General features: G+C 35.7%; 1 protein-coding gene across 3 annotated transcripts in view; it reads right to left on the bottom strand.

Moving 5' to 3' along the window:
* Positions 1-24,313, bottom strand: part of ARHGAP42 (Rho GTPase activating protein 42) — a 254,950-nt gene that overhangs the window by 52,717 nt on the left and 177,920 nt on the right. For all 3 annotated transcript variants that reach the window (XR_013757530.1, XM_079101943.1, XM_079101944.1), the window contains 2 exons: positions 13,942-14,043; positions 6,961-7,071 (listed from right to left, as the gene is read on the bottom strand). Coding sequence is in view for 2 of the 3 variants with exons in the window: in XM_079101943.1 (XP_078958069.1) it covers positions 6,961-7,071; positions 13,942-14,043 (213 nt within the window). In the remaining variant the exon portion in view is untranslated. The remainder of the gene's footprint in view (positions 1-6,960; positions 7,072-13,941; positions 14,044-24,313) is intronic.

Below are 24,313 nucleotides of genomic sequence, written 5' to 3'. Positions count from 1 at the left end.
ACAAGGTGGCAGTACTGATTTTGTATCTAATTGAGAACGTTCAGCTAGGAGTGAGAAGAACCCATAACAGCCTGTGTTGAGCAAAATCATGGATGTAGGTAACACAGGTCTTTCCTATTGGACTTAAGAGTAAAATCTTCTTCAGAAAAACCACAATTTCCATCTAAGTACTAGCCTTCTAATAATCAAATTCATTTGTGTTTACCTACTATGTTTTTATCTAGAAAGAAAGACTGGCTCTCCATGGAATTATGGGATACCTAGGTTTACACAGAATAAGTTATATCTGAAAAATAATTGATTATTTTAATTTGAATTCACTAAAATTTTACTCTGTAGACTCATCCACTAACTTGATCTTTCCCACAAATACTTCCTACTGTAAAGTTAGAAAATATTTTTGAAAAGTAGCTTATAATATGTCTACAACTTATTATTTTTAATTAAGGAGGAAATGCAACCTGAGACCATTTTCATATGTAAATAGCATCCTGCTACTTCCAAGGCCTGGAGAGGTGGGTAGGACTGGGCTAAACATCAGCTGGTCTATGTGCTGTGATTTCCAACAGATAAGTATTGGTTTTACTGGAAACCATGACCTAATACTTTTCTTCCTATAGACACGTCAACTTTATACAAAATTATGCTCATTTTATAAAGCATATATTTTCAAATTGTTTTGTTGTTTTTAGTTTAAGGATCTTTCTTCTCTTATTCAACAGTTCCTGATATCATGACAAAATCTACTATTTCCCAATTTTGGAATAATTTTATGCTCGTATTATACCAATTGATAATTATTATCAAAACTAAATACTCAATAGATTTTCATAAAGTGATGCTAAAATCTGTCAAATTATTCAATAAGACTATTGTCCGGCTGGGTGTGGTGGCTCACACCTGTAACCCAGTGACTTGGGAGGCTGAGACAGGAAGAATGAAAATTCAAGGTCAGCCTTAGCTGCTTACTGAGACTTTCAGCAACATAGTGAGAGCCTGTCCCCCCACCCCAAAAAAAAAAAAAACAAAACAAGGATTAGGGATGTGGCTCAGAGGTAAAACGCCCCGAGTTAGATCCCCAGTACTCCCAATCCCCACAAAAAAGACACATAATCTGCCCAAATGTGTATAATATAGCCCAGGTAAATCAAACCAGCTTAAAGCACCTTTAATTAGACTTTGAATATGTAGATTTAAAGCTTTTCGAAGAAAAAATAGGAAAATACTTCTGAAATATACAGATAGCATTAGTCCTCTGAATATCTATTTAATGGCTTATGAAGCTATTGAAGGAGTATTATTTCATGTTTTAAGATCTCTAATTAGTCCATGATTAAACTGCCTCATTATGAACTGGATGCCATATGAAGCAGATGTTATTTTAAAATCTTCATAGGCACAAAAGTTAATTAAATTTATAAAGAAGATATTTTAAGAATACCTGTGATAAATCTTTCTATAAAACCCATTATGCCCTGAAATCCATCTCTTAATATTGTGAATATTCGTAACATGGGAAAAGACAAAACATTGCAATACTTCAGAAATAAGAAGTAAACCATTCTGAATTGAAGCTAGAACATTACTGAAAATTCAAAAAATGGGCTAGAGACGCTTATAATGTATGTGAACTGCTCTATCCTGGCTTGACACTCCAATCACAAAGTTATGTGATATTTCAAAAGAGTAGACAACTGGAGAAGGTGCTGGGTGCTCTCTACTGACCCCTGGCTGCAAGATACCCCTTGCCCCACAGGGTTTCCTGATGCTGCTTCATTGAGCAGCACATGGGTCTCTTAATTAAAACTCTTATGCAAGTATTTTCACATGGACTTTGACAAATCAAGATTTTCCAATGAGTTCTGCTGTTTAATGCTTAATTATGTTTTTAAAAGTATGATTCTGGTGCTTCCATTTTATTCAGATTATATACTTTTAAATGCAGCAACTTTAGTGAAGATGAAAATAAATTCACTGGTATCTTCTAGAAGGATTCAGATTCACTTAGTAGCAGAAAAAAATGTTTTGATCCCAGCACAGGCTGAGAACAAGTCTATGGAAATTTCTTTGGAAATGCTATGGAAAATTCTATGTACAATTCTATGGAAAGAACATAAAAATTGTAGAAGAAGAACCATTTCATATCCCATATCTTTGGAAGCAGCTTTTAATAAAGATAATGCATGTGAAGTAAGGGCCTCTAGATGGCAGCAAAGTGAAACTTTTTGTAGTTTTCAATCTGTACTAGTTCATTCTATCTTTGACAAATTCCATGATGTTAAACCAAGGGAACTTAATAGGACATTCTGAAAACTGTTAAGAATTGTGCAATGTCATTTATATCTGGTCAATGTGCCTAAATGCCTAAGGTGTTGTGGAAAATACTAAGGTAGCAGTGTGCCTTAAAGTAAGTCACCTCCAGGATATTTACGGTAATAATGAAAGCAACTATAATAGTTTTTTTTTTTTTAGTAGTTGATTCAGTCTTTATTTAGAACATAAATTTTAATAATTTTTAATATAAAAAATTTCATCACTGGAAAAATATTATTTAGCACTTTATTACTCCCAAGAGTTTCACAATCACCTATTTTTCACTTCAATAACCTGAACAAAAGTAAAAATCAATACTGCACTTACAAATACTCTTTAAAAAATGAGCAAAAGAAGAAAGCATAATTTCCCAGTCCATTAATTATTAGACAACTAAGTAAGTGCAGTATGGATGTGGCACTTACAAAATGTTCCAGCTTGAAGGGCCCACACATAGTCACGATACATGAGAGAGAAAATTAAGAGCTGAGAAAAGGGGCCAGAGATAGCACAGAGGCTAATGGAAGAACTCCGCATATCATTCTTCCAGATCACTATTGCCAAAACTGAGGGGAACTAGGATGTAAACACTACTAAAATGATGTGATTTATTCCTATATGCTTGTCTTCTCTGCTGACTGATAATAATTACAGTAACCAATAATTTTCTTTAGACTATTAAAATCCAAAAGTGGTAGAGATGTCTCAACTTCACAGAGCAGCACTGCCAATCATGCTTCAGATCTGTTCTTTAACTTGAGAGACCTCACAGAGTCAATATGTATAGTGCACTCATTGCAGCCTTACTAACAGGGTAAGAGAAGCTATGAAGTATAATTCAGTGATCAACTGGGACCACCTAAATTAAACACTGACCTAAGTGCCCCCTGTAATTAACATCATACTTAATGCCAAAAGGCTGAACGCCCTGCTCCCTCAAGCGCAGGAACAAGACAAAAATGCTCACTCTTGACACCACTGGTTAGTACTGCACTCCGGATTCTCTTGGTGTGGTAATTAGGCAAGTTAAAAAAAAAAAAAAAAAAAAAAAAGCATCCAAACTGGAAAGGAAATAGTAAAACACCTATTTGCAAACTGCAAATGCCATGATCTTGTATGTATATATGTGTGTGTATATATATATATATATATAAAAAATACCAAGGAATCCACTATAAAACTACTAGAACTAAAAACAATTTCAGTAAGAATGCAAGATAAAAGATCAATATGTGAAAATCAACTGAACTTCAACATAATTTGTAATGAACAACCTGAAAGTGAAATTAAGAAAATTCCATTTTAAATAACTTTACAAGGACTAAAATGCTTAGGAAGTAATTCACCAAATATTAATTTCTTTAAATTAATTTCACAAAGGAAGTACAAAAACATAAATACAAAAACTTATATTCTGAAAACTATCAAACACTGCATAAGAAAATTAAAGAAGGTCCAAATAAATGGAAACTATCTCACATTAATGAATTGGAAAAGTGAGTAGTTATACAGGACTATTCTTCAAATTGATATACAATCTCTAACAGAAGCTCAGCTAATGGTAGTAACTGATGTGTTGATTCCAAAGTTCATGTGAAATTGCAATGGACACTAGCCAGTCAAAACAACCTCTAATAAAAATAGCAGGAGACTTGATTGCTTGATTTCAACTTTTTTAATTCTAGGCCACAGTAATGAACACAGTGTCAGCAACACAAGGATAAATACATAAATGAATGGAATGGAACTGAAAGTTTACAAATAACACCCATACATTTCCAGTCAACTGCTGTTTCACAAGACTGCCAAGATCATACAATGGAAAAAGAACACTCTTTCCAACAGAAAGACAACTAGTTGCTGGGACAACTAGATAATCCCGTGTAAAAGAATGAAGTTGAATCCTTACCTCATATCACAGACAAAAATTAACTGAAAATGGATCAAAGACCTAAATTTAATGTTTAAACTATAAAGCACTTAGAAACATTGGAATAAACCTTCATGATCTTGCATTTGGCAATGAATTCTTAAATGTGACATCGAAAGCACAAACAAAAACAACAGAATAAACCTGACTCTACCAAGATTAAAAGCTCTTCTGTCTCAATGTACATTGTCAAGAAAATTAAATGAAAACCTACAGAATGGTAGAAAATACTTGCAAATCATTTCTCTCAGAAGGGAGTTATATTTAAAATATATGAAGAACTCTTATAACTTCATAATAAAAAGACAGCCCAGTTTAAAAACAGGCAAAAAAAAAAAATCTGAATAAATATTTTCCAAAAAACAAATATAAATGGTCAGTAAGCACTTGTAAAAATCCCTGACACAGGATCTACATGAGTTTAGGTTCCATTAGTCCCATTTACATACTTCTTACTGAAATGGAAACTGCGTAAAACTCCATCTATGACACGTTGAAGCTAGAAATGAGGATGAGCCTAAACTGACACTACTATTTGGTTTGGTCAGACGTTCTAACAGGAAAAACACAGCAGCCAAGAAAATACTGTGCAAGGATGAATCTAATATCATTTCTGATTGTGGTGTCATCAGAAAGGCATGTTGCAGAGGACTTGTCAGGGTACCATGGTTTGGGATTAAGGTAGAAGAAGGAAGAAAATGCATTTCATTTAAAGGACTGCTTTCACATCTGCGCATGTATTTTCACAGGAATTCATACATTCTTATCATTCCTTCTGCTGCCTGTGAGCAAACCATTTTACAATCTTCTCTTTATACATTTGATGTCATCTTATAGAATAGTCTAGTTCACTGTTCCCAGACAGAATGGGCTATAAAGAGACTTAGGGAAGTAGGCTACCCCTGTCACATCACTCTCTGGAAGGAAGGAAGGAAAGAAGGAAGGAAGGACAGTATGCAGACGGGAAGAGATCATTCCAGGTGTGGGGAGGAATAACAGCATAGCATATAAGCAAGGTCTGAAGGAAATGGGACACATAAGGAAGAAATATGTAGGAAAGTTGTCAGAATTAATGGGATCTGACAGTTTGGTGTCAAAAAGAGCTCAGATTCCAAAAATACCAGGAGGTTGGCACTAGGGAAAGAAGTTTGCCAGCAAAAAGTATGGACTGAAAAGCCATGGTGGGATTCTGGGGCAGTCAGTCCATGTGAAGGGACACGGAATCCTAAGCAGTGGTCTTCATCTTAGGTTTGGAAATTGTTAGACTGACAAGTTGTCCAAAAGCCCTCCATGGGCTTCCAAAAGTCCCCTAAATTGAATGAAGTTTAATTAGATCCTCAAAGGGTCTAATGCATAAGTTACCAATTCATTCTAAGGGATTTAAGGACTTAGCCATTTGGCAAACAGAATTTGGACTTAAGCCTGTTATCCCAAATAAAACATAAAAGTTAAATCCTAAACCTGAGTTATGGCCTGCAGTTCTTTAATCCCAGCTCAGGGAGTGGCCTTACAAACTTGCCAAGTGCCAAGTTTCCAGGAGAGAGTGAGATGACTCCAGCAAAGCAGAATTCCTGGAAGCTAGGCAAGGACCAGTGCTTCCCACAACCTTGACTTTTCCTCAGTTTCTCATATCTTGAGGAGATATCACTAGTGGGTTCCCATTATGCGATGAATTATATCAAACACATTTTAAAATGTTACCATCCCTTCCCTTATCACTATCACCTTCACTGAAGTAGGAACAAGGTTTTTCATTTTTATTTTAAATGATATTTTAAAGACTGGCACAGGAAGGAAAGAATGGCTGAAATTAAATATCTGATTACTTATATATTTATTAATCCTTCCTTTGCATCTCATGAGAGTTAAGACATATCTATAGCAGACTACCTTGACTTCTGAGTTTACCTCTACTCCTCACTGAATCCACCTTACAAAGATGCTCATTTAAGCAATGCTGTAACATATTAGGGTGTCACTTTTAAAAATGTTGTGCAAATGAAGTAAGCCTACAAAGACCAGTCACCTGTTCTTTCCTGTAATATACTTTATACTGAGGAATCTGTTCTTCTACACTAACTTAGGAAAATAAATGACTTCATGGGAAAAGTCAGGCAGATTCCAGCTCTATAAGGAAAGGAAGAAAGAACAAAGGGAGAAAAGAGGGCTTCTGTTTTACCTAAAGGTTTGGCAAATAGGGCACTTGACTGGTGAAGTTTATTCATGTGCAGGTAATGTACATTATCTTTTAGAATAATGTGCTTTATTCTTAGAGCAGTTTTAGGTTTACCAAAAAAACTGAAGGGAACGTTAGAGGGTTCTCCTCTACACCCTGAGCCCACCTACCCTCTCTGCACTCCCCCACTTACATAGCTCCCTTTATTATTAATACATTGCATTTCTGTGGTGGACTGATTCCAGTTGATGAGCCAATGCACATACATTATTATTATTAACTAAATCCATAGCTGATATTGGGGATCACTTTTTAGACTGCATATTCTATGGGTTTTGACAAATGTAAGATACTCACAAACCATTACTGTATCAAATAAAAGAATTCACTGCCCTAAAAGTGCCCTGTGTGCCACCTATTCATCCCTCACACACTCACCTCCTTTTTTACAAATCATAATTTTTAATAGGAATACACTGTAAAGGTTTTTTTTCACTGATTGTGTTCACCCTATTATTTTACAAGAAAACTAAAAACTTACCGGCTCAACAAATTCAAACTTCTTCTTTTCCTGTACTTCTTGAATTTTAAAGACATATTCTAATGATGCTTCGTAGAAGTTTTGATGTTCACGATCAATCTGTGTATCTGCCTAAAGAGTGAAAAACAGGCAAAGCTTGACACAGGCTGTGATTACTGATGGACTGTCAGTATAAAGAGAGGAATTCAATTTATATATCACTCCAAAGTCTTCGCTAAACGTTAACTCCTGGAAAATGTGTTAACATAGCACTTATAGTTCTTGCTCACAAGAGCTTATAGCATATGGAGTCATGAAGCACCCAGACACACAGCATACAACAGCATGATACAATGAGCTAAGATATATTAGTAAATAGAAAAGAGTATAGTAAAACATTTAAAAAGAGGTATTTTAAAGATTGTAGTAGAAGTTACAAAAGAAATATATAAATGTACTTGGAAATAAATGGGATCATAGAAGAAGATGCTAAATTCTGGGAGAAAATGTTTTTTGTTTGTTTGTTTTTGGCAGGGGAGGCAGTACCTAGGATGTAATCCACGACTGCTTTGCCACTGAGCAACATCCCCAGTCCTTTTTTGTTTTTGAGACAGGGCCTCCCTAGGCTGCTGAGGCTGGCTTTGAATATGCGATTCTCCTGCCTCAGCCTCCCAAGTCTCTAGGATTACAGACATACACCATGGTGCCCAGTTAAAGTTGAATCTTTTTTTTTTTTTTTTTGGTACCAGGAATTGAACTCGGGGGCATTTGACCACTGAGCTACATCTCCAGTTCTATTTTGTGTTTTATTTAGAGACAGGGTCTCATTGAGTTGCTTAGCAACTCATTATATATTTATTTATAATTTATTTATTTATATATAAAATCATTATATATTTATTTTGTATTTGTTTATAAAAAATAACCCAATATTATCAGCAATTCATTTGGGATTTTTTAAGTTGAGAATTACACAAGTTTGTAAACTAATATGTGTGAAACTGTATATATATATATATATATATATATATACATATATATATAGTTTATATATATATAGTTTATATATATATATAGTTTATAAGATATATCATATATCTTCTGATATATATATAAAATACATGTGAAATTATATATATGTCATATATCTTCTATCTGATATATATATATATATATATCAGATAGAAGATTTGAATAAAAACTTTCTGAGTTCTCAAAGCTCGTTTAGGAAAGACAGGTACCAACAAAAAGAAAATCAGTATTTCACATAAATCATCTCTTTTCTTCTTCCCATTACTTAAAAGTACAAACTATATATAAGGACAAATTAAGTGAATGATGAGAGCTGGTTGTACATATAATACATGTTTAACAACTGTCTCTCTAGAAAGAAAAGCCTGATTTGCAGTTATTTGCTGGTTTCTATGGTGCAAATTACCCCAAAATGGCCAGTTTCAAACCACAAATCCAATTATCACTGAATGTAGGAATTGGAAAGAGACTGGGCTCTTCAGAGCAAGCTTTGGTACACTACTGGGTGAGAGATGCAAGGATATTTTCAGTTTCCAAGGCAACATTCTATTATGTAGGTTATTTTGAAGATTTTATTCACTTTAAAAGATGTTATTGATTGTGCTGTGTAGAAACAATGCAAGAATCTAGAATCTTGAGACACCTATAGAGCCTAAAGTGGTTATTTCTAATCAACAGGTTGTGCAGGAAAGAGTTAGTACATCGGGCCTGTCTGCCTCTTTTGAAAGGTCTGCTTACAAGGTTGGCTGGCGGCCCATGTCTGGGAATGTGAATTTCAGGATTCTCATCACTAACTGGTAAGAATGGCTCTTGTGCTAAAACATCGTACAAACAATATTGTGATGCCGAACACCTCCTTTCCTTTTAAGGAAATTTGGGTAAATTCTAGTAGAGTGCCTATGTGATGTTTCTCCAATGAAAACCCTGGGCAGAGAGCCTCTCATGAGCTCCTTAAGATATCATTTCACATGGATAGTCAGAACTCATTGCTGGGGAGTTGAGCATATCCTATGAGTCTCCCCTGAGAGAAGACTCCTAGAAGGTTGTACTTGGCTTCCCCCAGACTCTTCTCCATGCACCTCTTCCCATTGCTGATTTTTCTTTTTTTTCTATCATTGTAATAAACCCTAGCCATGAGAAGGACTATACACTACATCCTGAGTTCTCCCAACAAATCACTACTGTGATGGGTATCTTGGGACCCGTGGCACTACAGAATTACAAAATTTCTTCAGAAATTTACTTGCCACGTGCAGTATCATTCCACACCTTCCAAAAGGTGGAGGTGGGATAGAAAAGAAAGAACTAAAGAGAAATAATAATTCTTGCCAATCATACAGGCTTTTGAACACCCCCAATTTAGATAACGGAAATTCAGTATACCAAAGCGATTCCAAAAGGTCATCCAAAGTGTACAATGTTTAAGGAATATGATAGTGTTATTCCTTTTCATTATAAGATTTAGAAAGAATTTTTTTTAAATTTGAGATCAATGCTCTTAGTACATAAAATTACTGTAAATACTTGATTATAAAACGTGTAGCAAGTAGTACTATATATTTTGTATTGGATTAGTAAGGTAACATTATGATTTATTATTCAAACTGGAATGGGACAACTTTAAAACTAAAAGGGAAAACTAGCAATAATTATGCCAGAACAAAAGGTGTATACTGTTGTTTACACCTATAAAGTAAGAAACAAAATTAATTTCATAAGAAAACCATATGGTTCTGCAGATTACTTAAATTCCCCCCTAGCTACAATAAGCTATCATGATTCAAAATAGGGAGAGTTTCATGTAATATTTGATGAATCATCCCCAAAGGAGAAAAGATTTAAGATGGACATTGAAAAATGGAGAGATTTAGAGTAGGCAGAGATAAGTGACAGAGTTTTAAGACACAGAGTTCAGAAATTAAGAATTATGTTTCAGTGGATCAAAAGGTTTGTGACTGAACAATTGGTATGGAATAAACAGAAATGGCAGATAAGGCAGAAAAGACAGAAAGAGTGAAGACTATACCCTATAGACAGTGCTAAACCTTGAGGAAGTTTTTGACAACATCCAAGCTGAATTTCAAGAAGATTAACAGGAGCTTTGTACAGAATAGCTTAATAAAATGTTGTGTGTGTGTGTGGGGGGGGGTGTGCACATGAATGTAAAATCTCTTAATGGTAGTGGTAAAGGTATTTGGTGCACCCCCACAAGAAAGCTAAGTAGGAAGACATGAGTGTGAGAAGCAAGGGAAAGGCAATGATAATTGACACAGAAACAGTAACAATATTAACAGATAATTAAGGAAATGAGAAATAAGACTAAATTTGGGAAAGATGGTGATACCTAAGATTTCACACATGTCACCACCAAGTAATCTAAAGTCATGGAAAATGTGAGCAGTGCAAGCTGTCATGCATAACAAGATGGTGACCTGGAAGACATTACAGGCATTAAGGAAGGAGGAGAAACTTAAGGACAAATTGCAGGATAAGAGCAGAGGTACAAGAACTGAACCTAAGGGATTTGCTTCATTGAGGCAGTGGGGAGAAGAGGAATCTTTTCAAAGGGTATCTAGTGATCAGTGAAAAACTAAAATCTGGATTTCTAAAAGAAAGCCATTTCCCCCCTTTACTTTTTGTTCTAACTATAAAAGCAAGAAATATCGATTATTATAAGTTTATTCACTATTCATTACTATTTTAAAACAGAAATGTAAAGAATTATAACCCCAGTCTTAATATTTTGATATGTAACACACACACACACCCCTACCTTAAAACAAATCTGGGGTATTGTATATTCTGGTTTAAAATTTATTTTCCAATGTAAGATGGATATTTCTGACATTTTACATGTTTTTTATTGAGATTTTATATATAAATTATAAAATGTTTCACTAAAAGTAAAATAAAATTTATTTTTCCTTGCTTCGTCTAGTAAATATTACCTAATAACTTTCAATGACTTTCCAAATACACTTTTCAACAGTCATATGACATTCAATTTTTGGTTACTCTGTATTTTTCTACTTACCCCAATCATTCTTTGGTGCCATTTTAGATGTTTCTCAGGTTTTGTATTATGAATAAATTGTGTATATATGTAATATTTATACAGTTATGCTCATCTCTGATCATTTCTTTGGAGTAAATTCCTACCAATCATCTCATTTATCAGGTATATTTCAGTTTGTTGAAATATGACATCAAATTTACCTCAAGAATGATTAAATCTTTTTATGTTCTCCACCAGGAGAACAAATGTATGCCCAGTTTCCCATGTCTCCACTAACAATAGATATTATATTTTTAATAAATTAAAAATGACATCTTGATATTCGTCTGTATTATTTAATATATGTAACAATGAAACGAGGTACATTTTAGTTTATATTTCCTCTTTGATCAATTCCTTCTTGTATCCTTAGCCCATTTTTTCCACTGATTCCAAACACTTCTTATGTATGAGAGATGACAACACTATGTCATCTGCTGTACCAATTCCCTAATGCTTTGTCATTTAATTTGGTTTAATGTCTTTTGAAATAATTACTTTTATGCATTCAGGTCTTTCTGTATTTCCTTTATGATCTCTTTATTTTATCCTCAGAAAGTAATTATTCACTCATATATTGAATATTATTTCTTTTCATCTACTACACAGCATATAAACTTGACAAGCATGTTTCCCATTCACCAGCTGTTCATTCAATGGCCTGTGTAACGGATGGCCTTGGAACTTTGTCAACACAAGCTGACCTTTCAGTTCAGTTCTGTAACTGGCTGGCCACTTGTTCTCTATGAGCAAAATGAATAAGGAGACAGCTATGCAGGTGAGCAGGCATAGAGGGGTCTTTGTGAGAACAAACTAATGAGCTTGGTGCTGACAGAAGGGCCAAAGTTGCTCTGGAAAGGAACAGATGACATTTAAAGTCAAGTCACTAAAGACAGTTGTGGCAGAATCTCCTGATAACAGGTCTGACTCCTGGAAGGGTGGGGTGAAACTTCCCAAGCCATATTTTTCTTTGTTTATATTATCTACCCCCAGAAACTGCTTCGACACAATTTGAGTTAAGTTGTGTGGAGGACTGTGCCTCCTGGCAAAGAATCTTGTGTGTTTTTTTTGTGTTTGCAGAGTGAGATGGAGAGGCAGACATTACTAACAATGCTATAATCTTTTGCGGCCTTCAACTAAATGCAGAACCCATATTCTATTATGCCACAGCCTAAGGGACTGAGGCTGCTAGCAAGGAAATTAATAAATACTGAGCTAAGTTGTCAGGGGACATTGAAATATAGCCTTTAGAAGACTTTAAAATTAAAGCTATTGCTTCCTTGAGATGGTTTAAACAGTATCTTGTCTAAAAGTGGCCTCTCATGTTTACCAAGCACCTAAAGTTCCATAGGAACTCTAAAAACCACCTTTGATTTTAAGGCAGGCAATTATTAAATTGTCACCTGGCCACTGTCCTTGGTGTGGCAGATGCTGGGTACTGGTGACAATTAAGAAGCCTCCCTCCATTGCAATACTATAACCTCTTTCTTGCTAAGGTTTATGCTAGTGCCATGTACAAAGAGAAATATAAGCACTGAAAACATTTGGAACATGTAAATAAAATGTTAAATAACAATAAGCAGTACCAAATCCTCGTAAAATTAGCTATGTCCAAGAAATTTAAAACAGAATCTAGTTTTTCTTAATGGCAGATTGTTTTCCATTTCACTTTAGCCGCAAAACCTTTCCATAAGCACGCAACTGTATACTGAGTTATGCTTTTAAATAGCAAGTTTTAATAACAGAAGACATAGATTATAATGAACTTTTATGTAAATATTAAGCAAAACAAACCCTACCAATCAATACTAATCAGCTATAAATGAAGAAATGGGGTGCTCTCAATGAGAACATACACATTTTTGGAAAAAAAAAAAAAAAAAAAGGAATCAAACACAAAAATAACATTCTTAATCCTTTCTGACACTAAGAATTTTGTAATACTTTTTTTAAGCATGACTCTTCTGGCTAAATTTGAAAGTATGGAATTAAGTAAAAGAGTAAGGAAAGCAGAGGTCTCGGTTGAATTTGAAAGACAGTTCAGGAAGGGAAGGAGGCTCTACTGGGAGAAGGATCGGGAGGATGCATATGGAAGAGACGCCACTAGGATATCTAAAGTACAGTACCCAGATTCCCCATGAAGTTCTGGATGAGCCACCAGAGGTGGCAGTGAGCCCTGGGTGAGCCACCTCCACAACCTCCAAGTCTGTCCACAGTACATGTCTGGGGGAACCTCAGGGTGGGGTTTCATGGTTTTGCTGCTCTTAAGATACCAAGGGCAAGGCAGTCTGATTTTCTGACATGTCCTCTCACTGAAAATGGAACTGTAGTATTCCTTAGTGAAAAGTCTACTCTTGACTTTACTAGTTATCATTAGTTTTCAGCCATGAAAAGACACTACCAATGGAAGGAACAAAATGTAACATATTCCAGACAAAGGGAAGAAATCAGCTAACGGGTGTATATGTTAGTAAAATATTCCCGTTCATTTCTTTTTAAAGAAAATTGATGTAAAATAGATGAGATTTTAAAACATGTAGTTGTATAATGTTTTCCTTCAATTTGGAAGCCAAGCTTTAAAAGCAGTATGACAGATATTTTAAATTTAATGTAAAGGCAATAACATGAACTTGACAGGTCCTTTCTCCTTAAAATATGTCCAACAAAGAAAAGGAAAACGTCTTGTTTCATTTTTTTTCTCATTGTTGAGAGAAATACTTATCTTTCCTGGAACTACTAACATTAAATGTCATAATGTGTCTAAAGTAGCTGTCCATAGTAAGCTCAACCAAGTTAGCTATTGTTTTTGTCGTTTTATTAAAAAGTAGATTTTGAGATATTTCTACCTTTGAAATTTTTCACTTTACAGGACATAATGTTAATGTCCTTTTCACACTTCAATTGGAAAAGCTTACCTCTTGCAAATGAGATTCCTTTTTCTTTGCTGACAAATTCAAATGCTTGTCAAGAATAGAATAGTATTTTTCACTCTCCTTGTCAAATTTCTTCTTTCCATCCTAGGGGATAACAAGACAACAAAAGAGATTCAAATTAGAGCATCCAAAAGCCTTTATTCTCACCATTCCCAGCAAGTGTCCAATAAAATCATTTATAGTAACAATTGAGTTACAATTGTATGCAAATCCTTAACTTAATAGAGAAGGAAGAAGGATCTGAAGCATATCTTTTGAGCATGCATTTGGTTCTCTAAGAAGCTTTCCAGCTTTGGGGAAGAAATAAATCTACAAACACCAAAAGCTGCACCCATGGGCATGGGAACTGATGTGGATAAGTATAACCTGGCTACAGCAGAACCCTGGGGAAGATCTGCAAGCAACTCTCCCCAAAATACTTTGATCTAGTAAGTCTGGGATGTGACTGAGAGGAAAATGTCTTTTTTTTTTTTTTTTAGGTCTTCGGTGATAACAGAGGAGTTAACAGATAACCAAAGTAGAGAACTACTTGCATTGACTCTTCATAGAATCATATTAGTTTTCAGTTATGGAAAGAAACCTAATGTTTAAACAACTTATTCTTGACAAAGAGAAAAACAGACTTTTAAATGCTGGTAGCTTCAAATAATTAAGTAAAAAATTCAGTCAAATCAAGACAATTAACAACATCTTGAATCACACATTCTGAATATCACTAATATCTGACTTTTGCTTATTCCTAAAATATCTGGTTTTTTTTTTTTTTTTTTTTTTTTTTTTTTTTTTTTGGTGAGGGGAGGAGTGTCAAAGTGGGGAAGATGTACCTGTAAACAGGTAGGCCTTCTTTGGAGGAAGGGAATAACTTTATCTATCTTAAGGCATGCTTTCATAGAAACAAACACAAATGTAAAGAAAATACTGAAGGGAACAGAACATACCTGGGAATGTAATCTTCTCCAACTACAAATACTGTACCTACCAGGTAAGTCTTTTCCATTCATGAGTCAATATTAAACCAATATTATAACTACACTCATGAGTTTCAGTGGCTAAATTAGTATAATTCCTTCCTCTTATTTCAGTGTTTCTGGAGCTAAAACCTCTGTATCACCTGAATCTGAGTCAAGTGTCTACAAGTTTTTTCAAAATACAGATTTCTACTCTCCTTCACCAGTGATTCAGGAATCATTGTCTTTTAGAAAACAAGTTCTATGACGGTTATGCATACTGTTTTGCTTCTTCATGTGCAAAAATTCTTGGAAGGGTTATTTAAAAATAACAGATGGAGGGGTTGGAGATTTAGCTCAGTGGCAGAGTGCTTGCCTAGCATGCGCAAGGCCCTGAGTTCAATCCTCTGCCCTGAAAAAACAAAAACAAAAACAAAAAACAACAACAACAACAAAAAAAATGGATGGATGAAGAAGGGAGGGAAGGAAGGAGTAAGAGAGGAAAGGATGGGTAGAAAAGAGGGAGGAAGATAGAAGGGAAGATCTTTAACTTAGGAGGGTCTTCCCCTCTATTCTGAGGTTGTCAGATACAGATTGATCTACTAATGCTATTTTCATCCGAACTTCCTTCTCAATCGTACTTCTAGGAAGACATCAAATTCTATTTCCACATGTGGAATTGCAGCAGGTGAGCTGGTAAAATTGGGTTGAATAAGTACTAAATAGGGTTCTGCTCTAAAAGTTGTTGAGTTTTAGGCCATTTAAGACATATAATGTCAGTACTTTAAATATTATTGGTATATGAAAGTATTATATCTATAAAGCAGAAGGAAATGTCAAAACACTCAGGTTTTTCTCTTTTTTTAATGGTGCTGGGGATTGAACCCAGGGCCTTGTGTTTGTGAGGCAAGCACTCTACCAACAGAGCTCTATCCCCAGCCCAGGGATTCTTATTAACTAAGGAGAAAGTGTAGTCTTACAAAGAGAAACACAACTGGGCCTGGGGGCACATGCCTGTGATCCCAGTGACTTGGGAGGCTGAAGTAGGAGAATTGGAGGTTTGAAACCAACCTCAGCAACTTGGTGAGGCCCTAAGCAACTTGCAGGACCCTGTCTCAAAAATTAAAAATATTTAAAAAGGCATGGAAATGTAGCTCAGTGGTAAAGTGCCTTTCCATCCAAAAAAGATGTTTTAAGGAACTTACATAGCAAATATGAAATAGCAATGCCAAACCATGGCCCATCGCCAAAAAAAAAAAAAATACAGAAGCCAACCTTCAAGATGGGAAGATGCATCCTTCACTGCTGAAGCAGACTCCCAGGTGAACATTTTATCTTTTTTGTTCAGTGGATAGTCCTCTTTAATCTGATAGTTCATGTCTACAACTGACTTGTCCAACCTTCCTTTCCAGAGGTCTCTCTCACTAATTCCTTCTGAGCTCCCTATTCACGCTCCTTTCTTCCCCCCACTAAAGGCCACTCACTCCCTGTGATCAATGCTCATTTCTTCCAGTTTCCACATATTCAAATTATATCTACTTTTAGCTTCCAGTTCAAACAGACCTTATTCACAAATCCCTTCTATTAATTCTCCCCTTTTGAATGCTCATGTATCTTTATAAATGAATCTTTTATGGTGTCCGTGTTCTATTTATAACAGGGAAGTTCATGTATATAGCCCACCCACCTCAAGCTGCATATCTAATAATTAAATAATAAATACTTATTGGGCAAGTGGGATTCTTTATTTTATGCCTGTGGGCTCCACAGACCTTCTGTTTGCTCAATAAAATGTTACCCATGGTACAGAGGACAAATAGCCCCCAATTAGACTCAATGGCACCTGAACTTCTTTGGGGAACCAGCTGCATTTCAGTACAGTGCAAAAAACTGAGTCACTTTCATCTGACAATAGGCACTCACAATTTCTCACTGGGCAAAGAAGAAGAAACTGGTTTCAGAAGAGGGCACAGATGTGCTGATGACACTTGCGTCTCTGTCTTCAGTTAGAGTTTGGTGAAATTTTTGGAAATGTTAATTCAGCGCCAATACATTAGCATTTCTGGCAATGCAAAAATCATTCCTAGAACCACTTCCTGGACTCTTATTCAAACCTTGGCCCTTCACACCACCAGGCTAGCAAAAGAGATCTACTCAAAGCTTCCAGTGATGTAGACAACAAAAACCCACTCAATTGGAGCATAAAATTAAAAAGCAAGATGAAAGGCCAGACCGCACAAAGGACAACTGTAATCTAGGGAAGCATGCTATAGAAAACAAAAAGCACTTCTCCCTGAAACTCACATCACCCTCAAAGACCATGATTTACTGCTCACATAAGCCAAGTCTTATTTGGACTTAGTGGCAAAACCCTGTACAGTTACCTCTTGTCTTTAATGTGAATTATTTTAGACATCAAACTAAGAATTTTCTGAAACCAGTACTGTTCAAGGAAAGGAAAAATAACCCATGAATATTTACTTTATACTGTGCATGATCACTGTCTTCTTATTGCACTGGCAAGAGTCAAAGTGGGGTTGCGGGTACTACGTATTATCATGGTATGATTTTCTGTAACCCACAGTAAATGCATTTGAAGTAGGTAATCACTTGAAGTCACAGTAAATTAATAATCTTGATAAAAACAGAATGGAAATGAAGTAGAAGGGGATACTCTAAGACATACAAACATATATAAAATAGTACTGTGTTTAGTTATATGTCTATGTAGATAGGCAAAGACAGACAATGAGATAGAGGGTAACTACTATATAATATAGATCAAAAGTGGCAAATTAAGTCCTAAACCTAATTGTAGCAAGTGAAAGGTAAGTTATAGCTGAGTCAGCAATCAGTTGGCTTTCCAAAGTACAATGCAGTTACCCTAAGCACTATTATCCCTTAGGCACTGTGGTCATGCCACACCCTCATTCCATACACTGCATTGAAGAATGGGAGGAAACCATTACAGCACAAACTGCAACTAGCAATTGCAGTATTAGAATTGCTGTTACTAACAAAAAATTCAAATATTTATAAAATTCTAGGCACACAATATGTGTGTGTGTGTGTGCGCGCGCGCGCTTAAGTACACACCATTATCAAAACAAGGCTAAGTCAATGCCTTCCACTGACCACAAGAGGGTACCAAAGATGAACAACAGATTTTACCACAATGTTTAGATAATTCAAATAGAAATCCTTAAAATGTTTTACAGTCGTGGTTTTTTTTAATCGTTGTTGTTGTTTAGTATAAAAGACTACTACATCACGTACAACCACAAAAAAGGGATCCTAATTCGAATAAGTTATACACCATGTGTGTATATGTGAAAATATACTCTGCTGTCATGTTTATCTAAGTCGAATAAATTTTAAAAAGACTACAACAAAGCTTTATTTTAAATCTAGTACTAGTATCTTTATTTTAATGTTATTTCAAAAACCAAGGAAGTAAATAGTTTCTATATTCCTTTATGAAAATAGAACATATATTTAGGATTTATTCATCATATTTTAGGTAAGTATCAATTTTATCATTGCCACTCAGATATTGTGAAATTCCCCATGCAACTAATAATGCCATCATGTTGGCATAATGATGATCTAAAAAGCGTCACTTACATATTTTAAAATGTCAACTTAATATATAACACTAGAAATAGTGGTATGAAAAATAGTAATAAATGCCAAAAGGTAAATTTCTACTTCAAAAACATAGGAAATTCTAATAAATTATCTCTGCACTAGACACTAAAATATAAAAAAGAATAAGAGGAAGCCCCAACAAGCACCCCAAGTAGATTTATCCCTCTTCTGAGGCTGGGATCTATTTCCTGCTTAGAATAGCAGTCTAGCAGGGCATCGACATCTCTGATTCCCAGAAGCACCAGCTTTTAGGATGGTCCAATCATATGCTGCTTGAATTACCTGCATTCAAAGGCCTTTTAAGAAGCCCAGCTGGTTGAGAATCTCAGGGTATCTTGAACAGCAATGTCTTTCCTGTGGGTGATTCCACTCAACAGTTCCTGGTCTTCCCAGCCCATTCCACACCAACTCCCCACCCACAATCTACTGCGGAACAGAAATCTTCCTCCTGAGTACTTACTTGTGCCATCATAGTCTACCACATCTTCTACTTCCCCATCACTTCACCACAACTAGGTGGTTCAATTCTCAGGAATCAAAGGATTCCTAGTTGCATAAGGTTGTCTACCAAGTGGACAGAAGACTATGCAAACAAATATAAGGATACATCAAGGACAGAAAGGGACAATACACTTAGCATGATATTCTCCAGTTTCATCCATTTATCTGCAAATGCCATAATATTATTCTTCTTTATGGCTGAATAATATTCTATTGTATATATATACCACAGTTTCTTTATCCAATCACCTGTTAAAGGGCATCTAGGTTGGTTTCACAACCTATTGTGAACTGAGCTGCTATAAACATTGATGTGGCTGTGTTACTGTAGTATGCTAATTTTAAGTCCATTGGGTATAAACTGAAGAGTGGAATAACTGGGTCAAAAGGTGGGTCCATTCCAAGTTTTCTGAGGAATCTCCACACTGCTTTCTAGAATGGCTGATATATAATGGGGGAGGGGGTGTGGGGGTGAGAGAAGAATGGAGAAATTTTAGGTTATGTAGAGAGAAATGAGAGGAAGTGGGAATATGAAGAATGGTAGAATAAGACAGACATCAATACCCTACGTACATGTATGATTACATGAGTGGTATGAATCTACATTGTGTACAACCACAGAAATGAAATGATGTACCCCATCTGTGTACAATGAACCAAAATGCAGTCTGTAAAAAAATTAAAAAATAATAATTATTTTAAAGAAAGGATAATTAAATCATATCCATCTTAAAAAAAAAAAAGAAAGAAAGAAAGGGACGATACAAAGAATAGGAAACCAGGTTTGTTGTGTAACAGACATATGAAGCGTTGCTCAAAGCCTTCAGTAACTGGAGAGAAACAAACCAAGTTAATGACCTATTCAAATTTTATCTATTAGATGCTGCCAAGAGTTTGCTGAATGAAGCCATATGCTGAGTGAACATGGAGATACCTTGTGTTCTGCTGGTGGACTGTGCAGAGAGGCTACGCTCCTAGAGCGAGATGTTACACTACCATGCAAGAGATATGAATGCCCTAAGAGTCAACTTCTGAGAGTATCCCCAAAAGATGTTCCCAGAATATTCATAAGAGAAGATGAATGTGAGTGCTAATGTAGGCATTGCCTTTGGGCCAGGAGGGCAGCTGGGGTGCTCACTAGTGGAAACATAAAAAGTATTAGATACAAACCATGGAGTTAGAGGGAAATATTAGGTGTGAATGGATCTTAAAACAGTTCTGGGCAGAAGAATTCAATACAAAAAAATAAGTATATAACGCAACATCATTTATGTAAACTAAATATAATTAAATGAAATAAGATAGGGCTGTGAATTTAAAAAGAAATTAGATTTTAAAAGATTAAGGAAATAATTAGGACACTCACATGAGTAATAAATTACTGAAAGAAAGTATAGGAAAGCAATTACTAAAATATAATACAGGAAAATTCTAGACCCGATTTTTAAAAAAGTTTCCATTTTAAACTGGACAAGTATGTACACCAAACAATGAATGAGAAGATACCAAGAAAGGATACCATCACAAAATATTAGGAAACCATGGACAAAAATGAAAACCTAAAAGCAACCAGTAGGAAAAATAGAGCTTACATAAAAATCATTAGAAATTAGAATGATAATGGATCCTCATTTGCTTTGCAAGAAGCTATAAATGAAAGAGTATGTGCCTTCAAATTTCTGAGTGATAACTAATTCCAACCTAGATTTCTATATTCAGCTGATACAGTATCAAGACTCAGGATAGAATAAAAATATTTACAAAAGTGAGAGGTCTCAAAACTTTTACTGTCCCTGTACCATTTCTCAGGAAGATACTGAAGGATTACTGAGGGAATAAATCAAAAAATAAGAAATGAGATTTGGGAAAAGAGGAACTCAAAAAAGCAAAGGTAATGTGAACTTTCAGGAAAGCAGATGGGCAAGGAAAACTTTGAATTTTAAAATTATCAGTTAAGATAAAAGCTCTGGGAGGAACATCTCTAAAAAAATAAATAAAATGGATCTGATGCATTTAGACATACTAAGATACTCTGATTACATCCTTGGAAAAAGAAAAAGAAGCAAAATTTGGGTATAAGGCAATTATTAACCTTAGGAAAAACAAAACGTGCAAAACAATATAATTATATACTTTATTATGGCTTATCTATGAACAATAATTAAATTGTTATGTGAACAGTGAACACTATGACCAAACTGTGTGTGTGTATGAAGGAAAGTTATGTATGAAGCAGTAGTGGTTACAGTACTAAAAAAGGATGCTAAATCTTCATCTTTCATAGTAGAAAGCTAATTGAATAACGTTAAAATTGAAGAAAACAAGCGGTAGGAGAGCAAATATTGTATTTAGGAAAATGAAGATACATGTGAAACAGTAGCATAAAGAATTGCAAGTGTTTGACCTGGGGCCAGCAGGATTCTGGAACAGAGAGATGAAGTAAGAAGCTATTGATTTTATAATTTATGTGCCTTCACATATTACTGGATCTTTATAAAAATTCTGTATGTCTTTGATAATTAAATTCTTCAAAATTAAATTATGTTTAATAAGTGAGAGAAGAAGAAATAATCAAAGAAGATGGGACACAGAGAGAGGTACAGAAATACAAAAATTGGAAAGTTTGTAAAAATGGGTCAGAGTGGAAAGAAGAAAATGTTTTCTAGGGGTATGCTGACATCTTGCTCACAAGTAGGTTTTTTTACCAATTCATCCAATAATTTGAGTCTTTTAACAAAGGCTGGTACTGATGCTCTTGGATGACCAAGACTAGAAGAGTAAAAGAAGAACCTTTCTTAAAGTGGTTGCAAAGCAGTTTGCTTACCAGGTACCCACACGGAAATCCCACATGGTGTGCATAAATAATCCTCATTTTATAAGCATGAAAATATGGTCCAAGAAGTAATCTGAACAAGACACTGAGGTTGGAAGGGGCAGCATGGATAATCAACAAAAGTCCAACCTGTTCCAAAGCCCTTCTCACTGCACACTAAGATGCAGCATGAGGAAGTAGCAAATATGCTACAGAACTTCCTCTCCCTTAACAGTGGGGCAAGTGTGAGGTGGTGGAGAGAGAAAGAAGGAGATGGGACAAAAAGAGGAAAACAAACAGGAAAAGGAAACAAAAGGAAGAGACAGGATGAAAGAATGTGGACATATACGAGGGGAAAACAGGAGCCGAGGGGGTGCTGGCCTGTCCTCATGCCACTCTGGGGTAGGGGAGGGTATGCTATTGATGTCTATGGTGACATAGGATTCTCAATTTCATATTTGTCTGTATGGGTCTGGAATTGGGAAGGTGGACATGGTGTTTGGAGTCACTATAATCTGACCAGCTCTGACAAGACATTATGGATAACCCTAAGGTTGCATAACTCTGCATTCTAGACAGGATATTTGGACTATTACTCGAGGGGAATGGAATTAGGACATTTCCTAATTAAAGTTACCCAAACATTTCTCCATGCTGGACATTCAATGTCTCTGCTCTTCTGGAATGACAGAGGACTTAGAAGAAACACAGCAGAACAATAAAAGATTATGACAAAGACTACTTAAGAGTACTTAAGAGACAAGCGCTGTGACTAAAAATGATGGATGTAGTTTTCTGTAGTTCCTAGAGAAAAGCAATAGCAAGTAGATATTCACCTCAGGATAGTTCACTAGATAAACAATTAGAAGGTAAATTCTTCGGTTCCCTCTTTTAACTGACTAAAATTTACCAGCGGATCAGGAATTCTCCTGCTCCCGTAACGGTTGTGGAAGAGCCCAGAGTTGACAGTTTGCGACTCTATTGAGAGTCTGGATAATAACAGGAGCCAAGAAGCTGTTAAGCCTCTCTGCACTAGAGCAGCTGCAATTCCTACAGTGCAGGTGTGGCTGGAGCCAGTCCCTGAGCTCGTGAGAGAGACAAGGAGACCGTCCTAGGCAGTGTTCCCCACTCAGCAAGACCCAACAGCCTGGGAAGGGGATAATCCAGGCCCAATACCAATACATACATCCCTAAAATATACAGAAAGGATAACCTCTTTATTGAATATGCTATCTTTATAATTTTACGATAAGGAAAATGAGAGAAGTGATTTGTAGGCACAATCACAACCTTGTTCTTGAGTCAACTTTGTAGATTTTCTTGTCATAGGTATTTCTAAAATATCACATGTAGAGGTAGAGAGAAATAATGTATTATGATTCTCATCCTAAGAAGTGGAAAGAGGTTCATGGAAATTAACTATGGCAATCAGTCAGTAAGACAGTAGAATCCAGATTAAAACCCCAAATCAACAAAAGTAGTGCCACTGTTTAAACTTCTAAAGGAAAATCACACATACCACTATTCCCCGTAGGTTGAAATGTCTTGGTTACTGGCACATAATAAGCCACATGGGCCAATTCTAGGAACTGTCCCTCCTTGAGTATCAGCTCATGGAGTTCTTTGTGTTTACATGGTTTTATCAAAAAACCCTTTTTGACAGAGCTCCATCCTTGATCACAGTAACAGAAGCCCTGCGTTACAACACTGCACATAGCTGCCAATAGTAAAGAGTGTAATACCCAATCTCCAAGCAATGGGACATGTTCAAGTGACCAAGTTTTCATCAGTGACAGAAGCACTCGGGCAACTTCCAGCAGACTTCCCAGACTACCTGTGCTGCTGTGCCTTACCCTTCTCCCCACAAGGGGCAGTATGTGGTCTTTCCTGCGCTGTAGAATGCCCTCTGCAGGCTTCCTCTGACCCTCCTTCCTGGACTTTTGACCATAGGATAGACTGGTGTTTGTTTATTTTTTGAAGAGTTATGTCAAAGACTTAAGCATAAGAACCCAAACTATGAAAATACTTGAATAAAACATGGAGAATGTTTTAGGCATTGAAACAGGCAAGGATTTTTGGACAAAAGCTTCAAAGCACAAGAAACTGAAACAAAAATGGATAAGTGGGATTATAACAAATTGAAATCCTTTTGCACAGCCGAAGAAACACACAGCAGAGTAAAGAGACAACATACAGGAGAATATATCAGCAAACTATACGTGTTACAAGGGGTTAATAACCAGACTACATAAGGAATTCCAAAAATGTAATAGCCCCCAAACCAGATGATTTGTAAAAATGGGCAATAGAGTTAAAGAGACATTTCTCAAAAAAAGACATATAAATGACCAATATGTATATTAAAATGCTCAACATCAGTAATCATCAGGGAAATGCAAGTTAAAACCTATATAATCTATATAACAACATAGGTGGAACTAGGGAT

Source organism: Sciurus vulgaris (assembly GCF_902686455.1).
Source record: "Sciurus vulgaris genome assembly, chromosome: 11".
Classification (NCBI taxonomy): Eukaryota; Metazoa; Chordata; class Mammalia; order Rodentia; family Sciuridae; genus Sciurus; species Sciurus vulgaris.
This window is presented reverse-complemented; position numbering and strand designations above follow the sequence as displayed.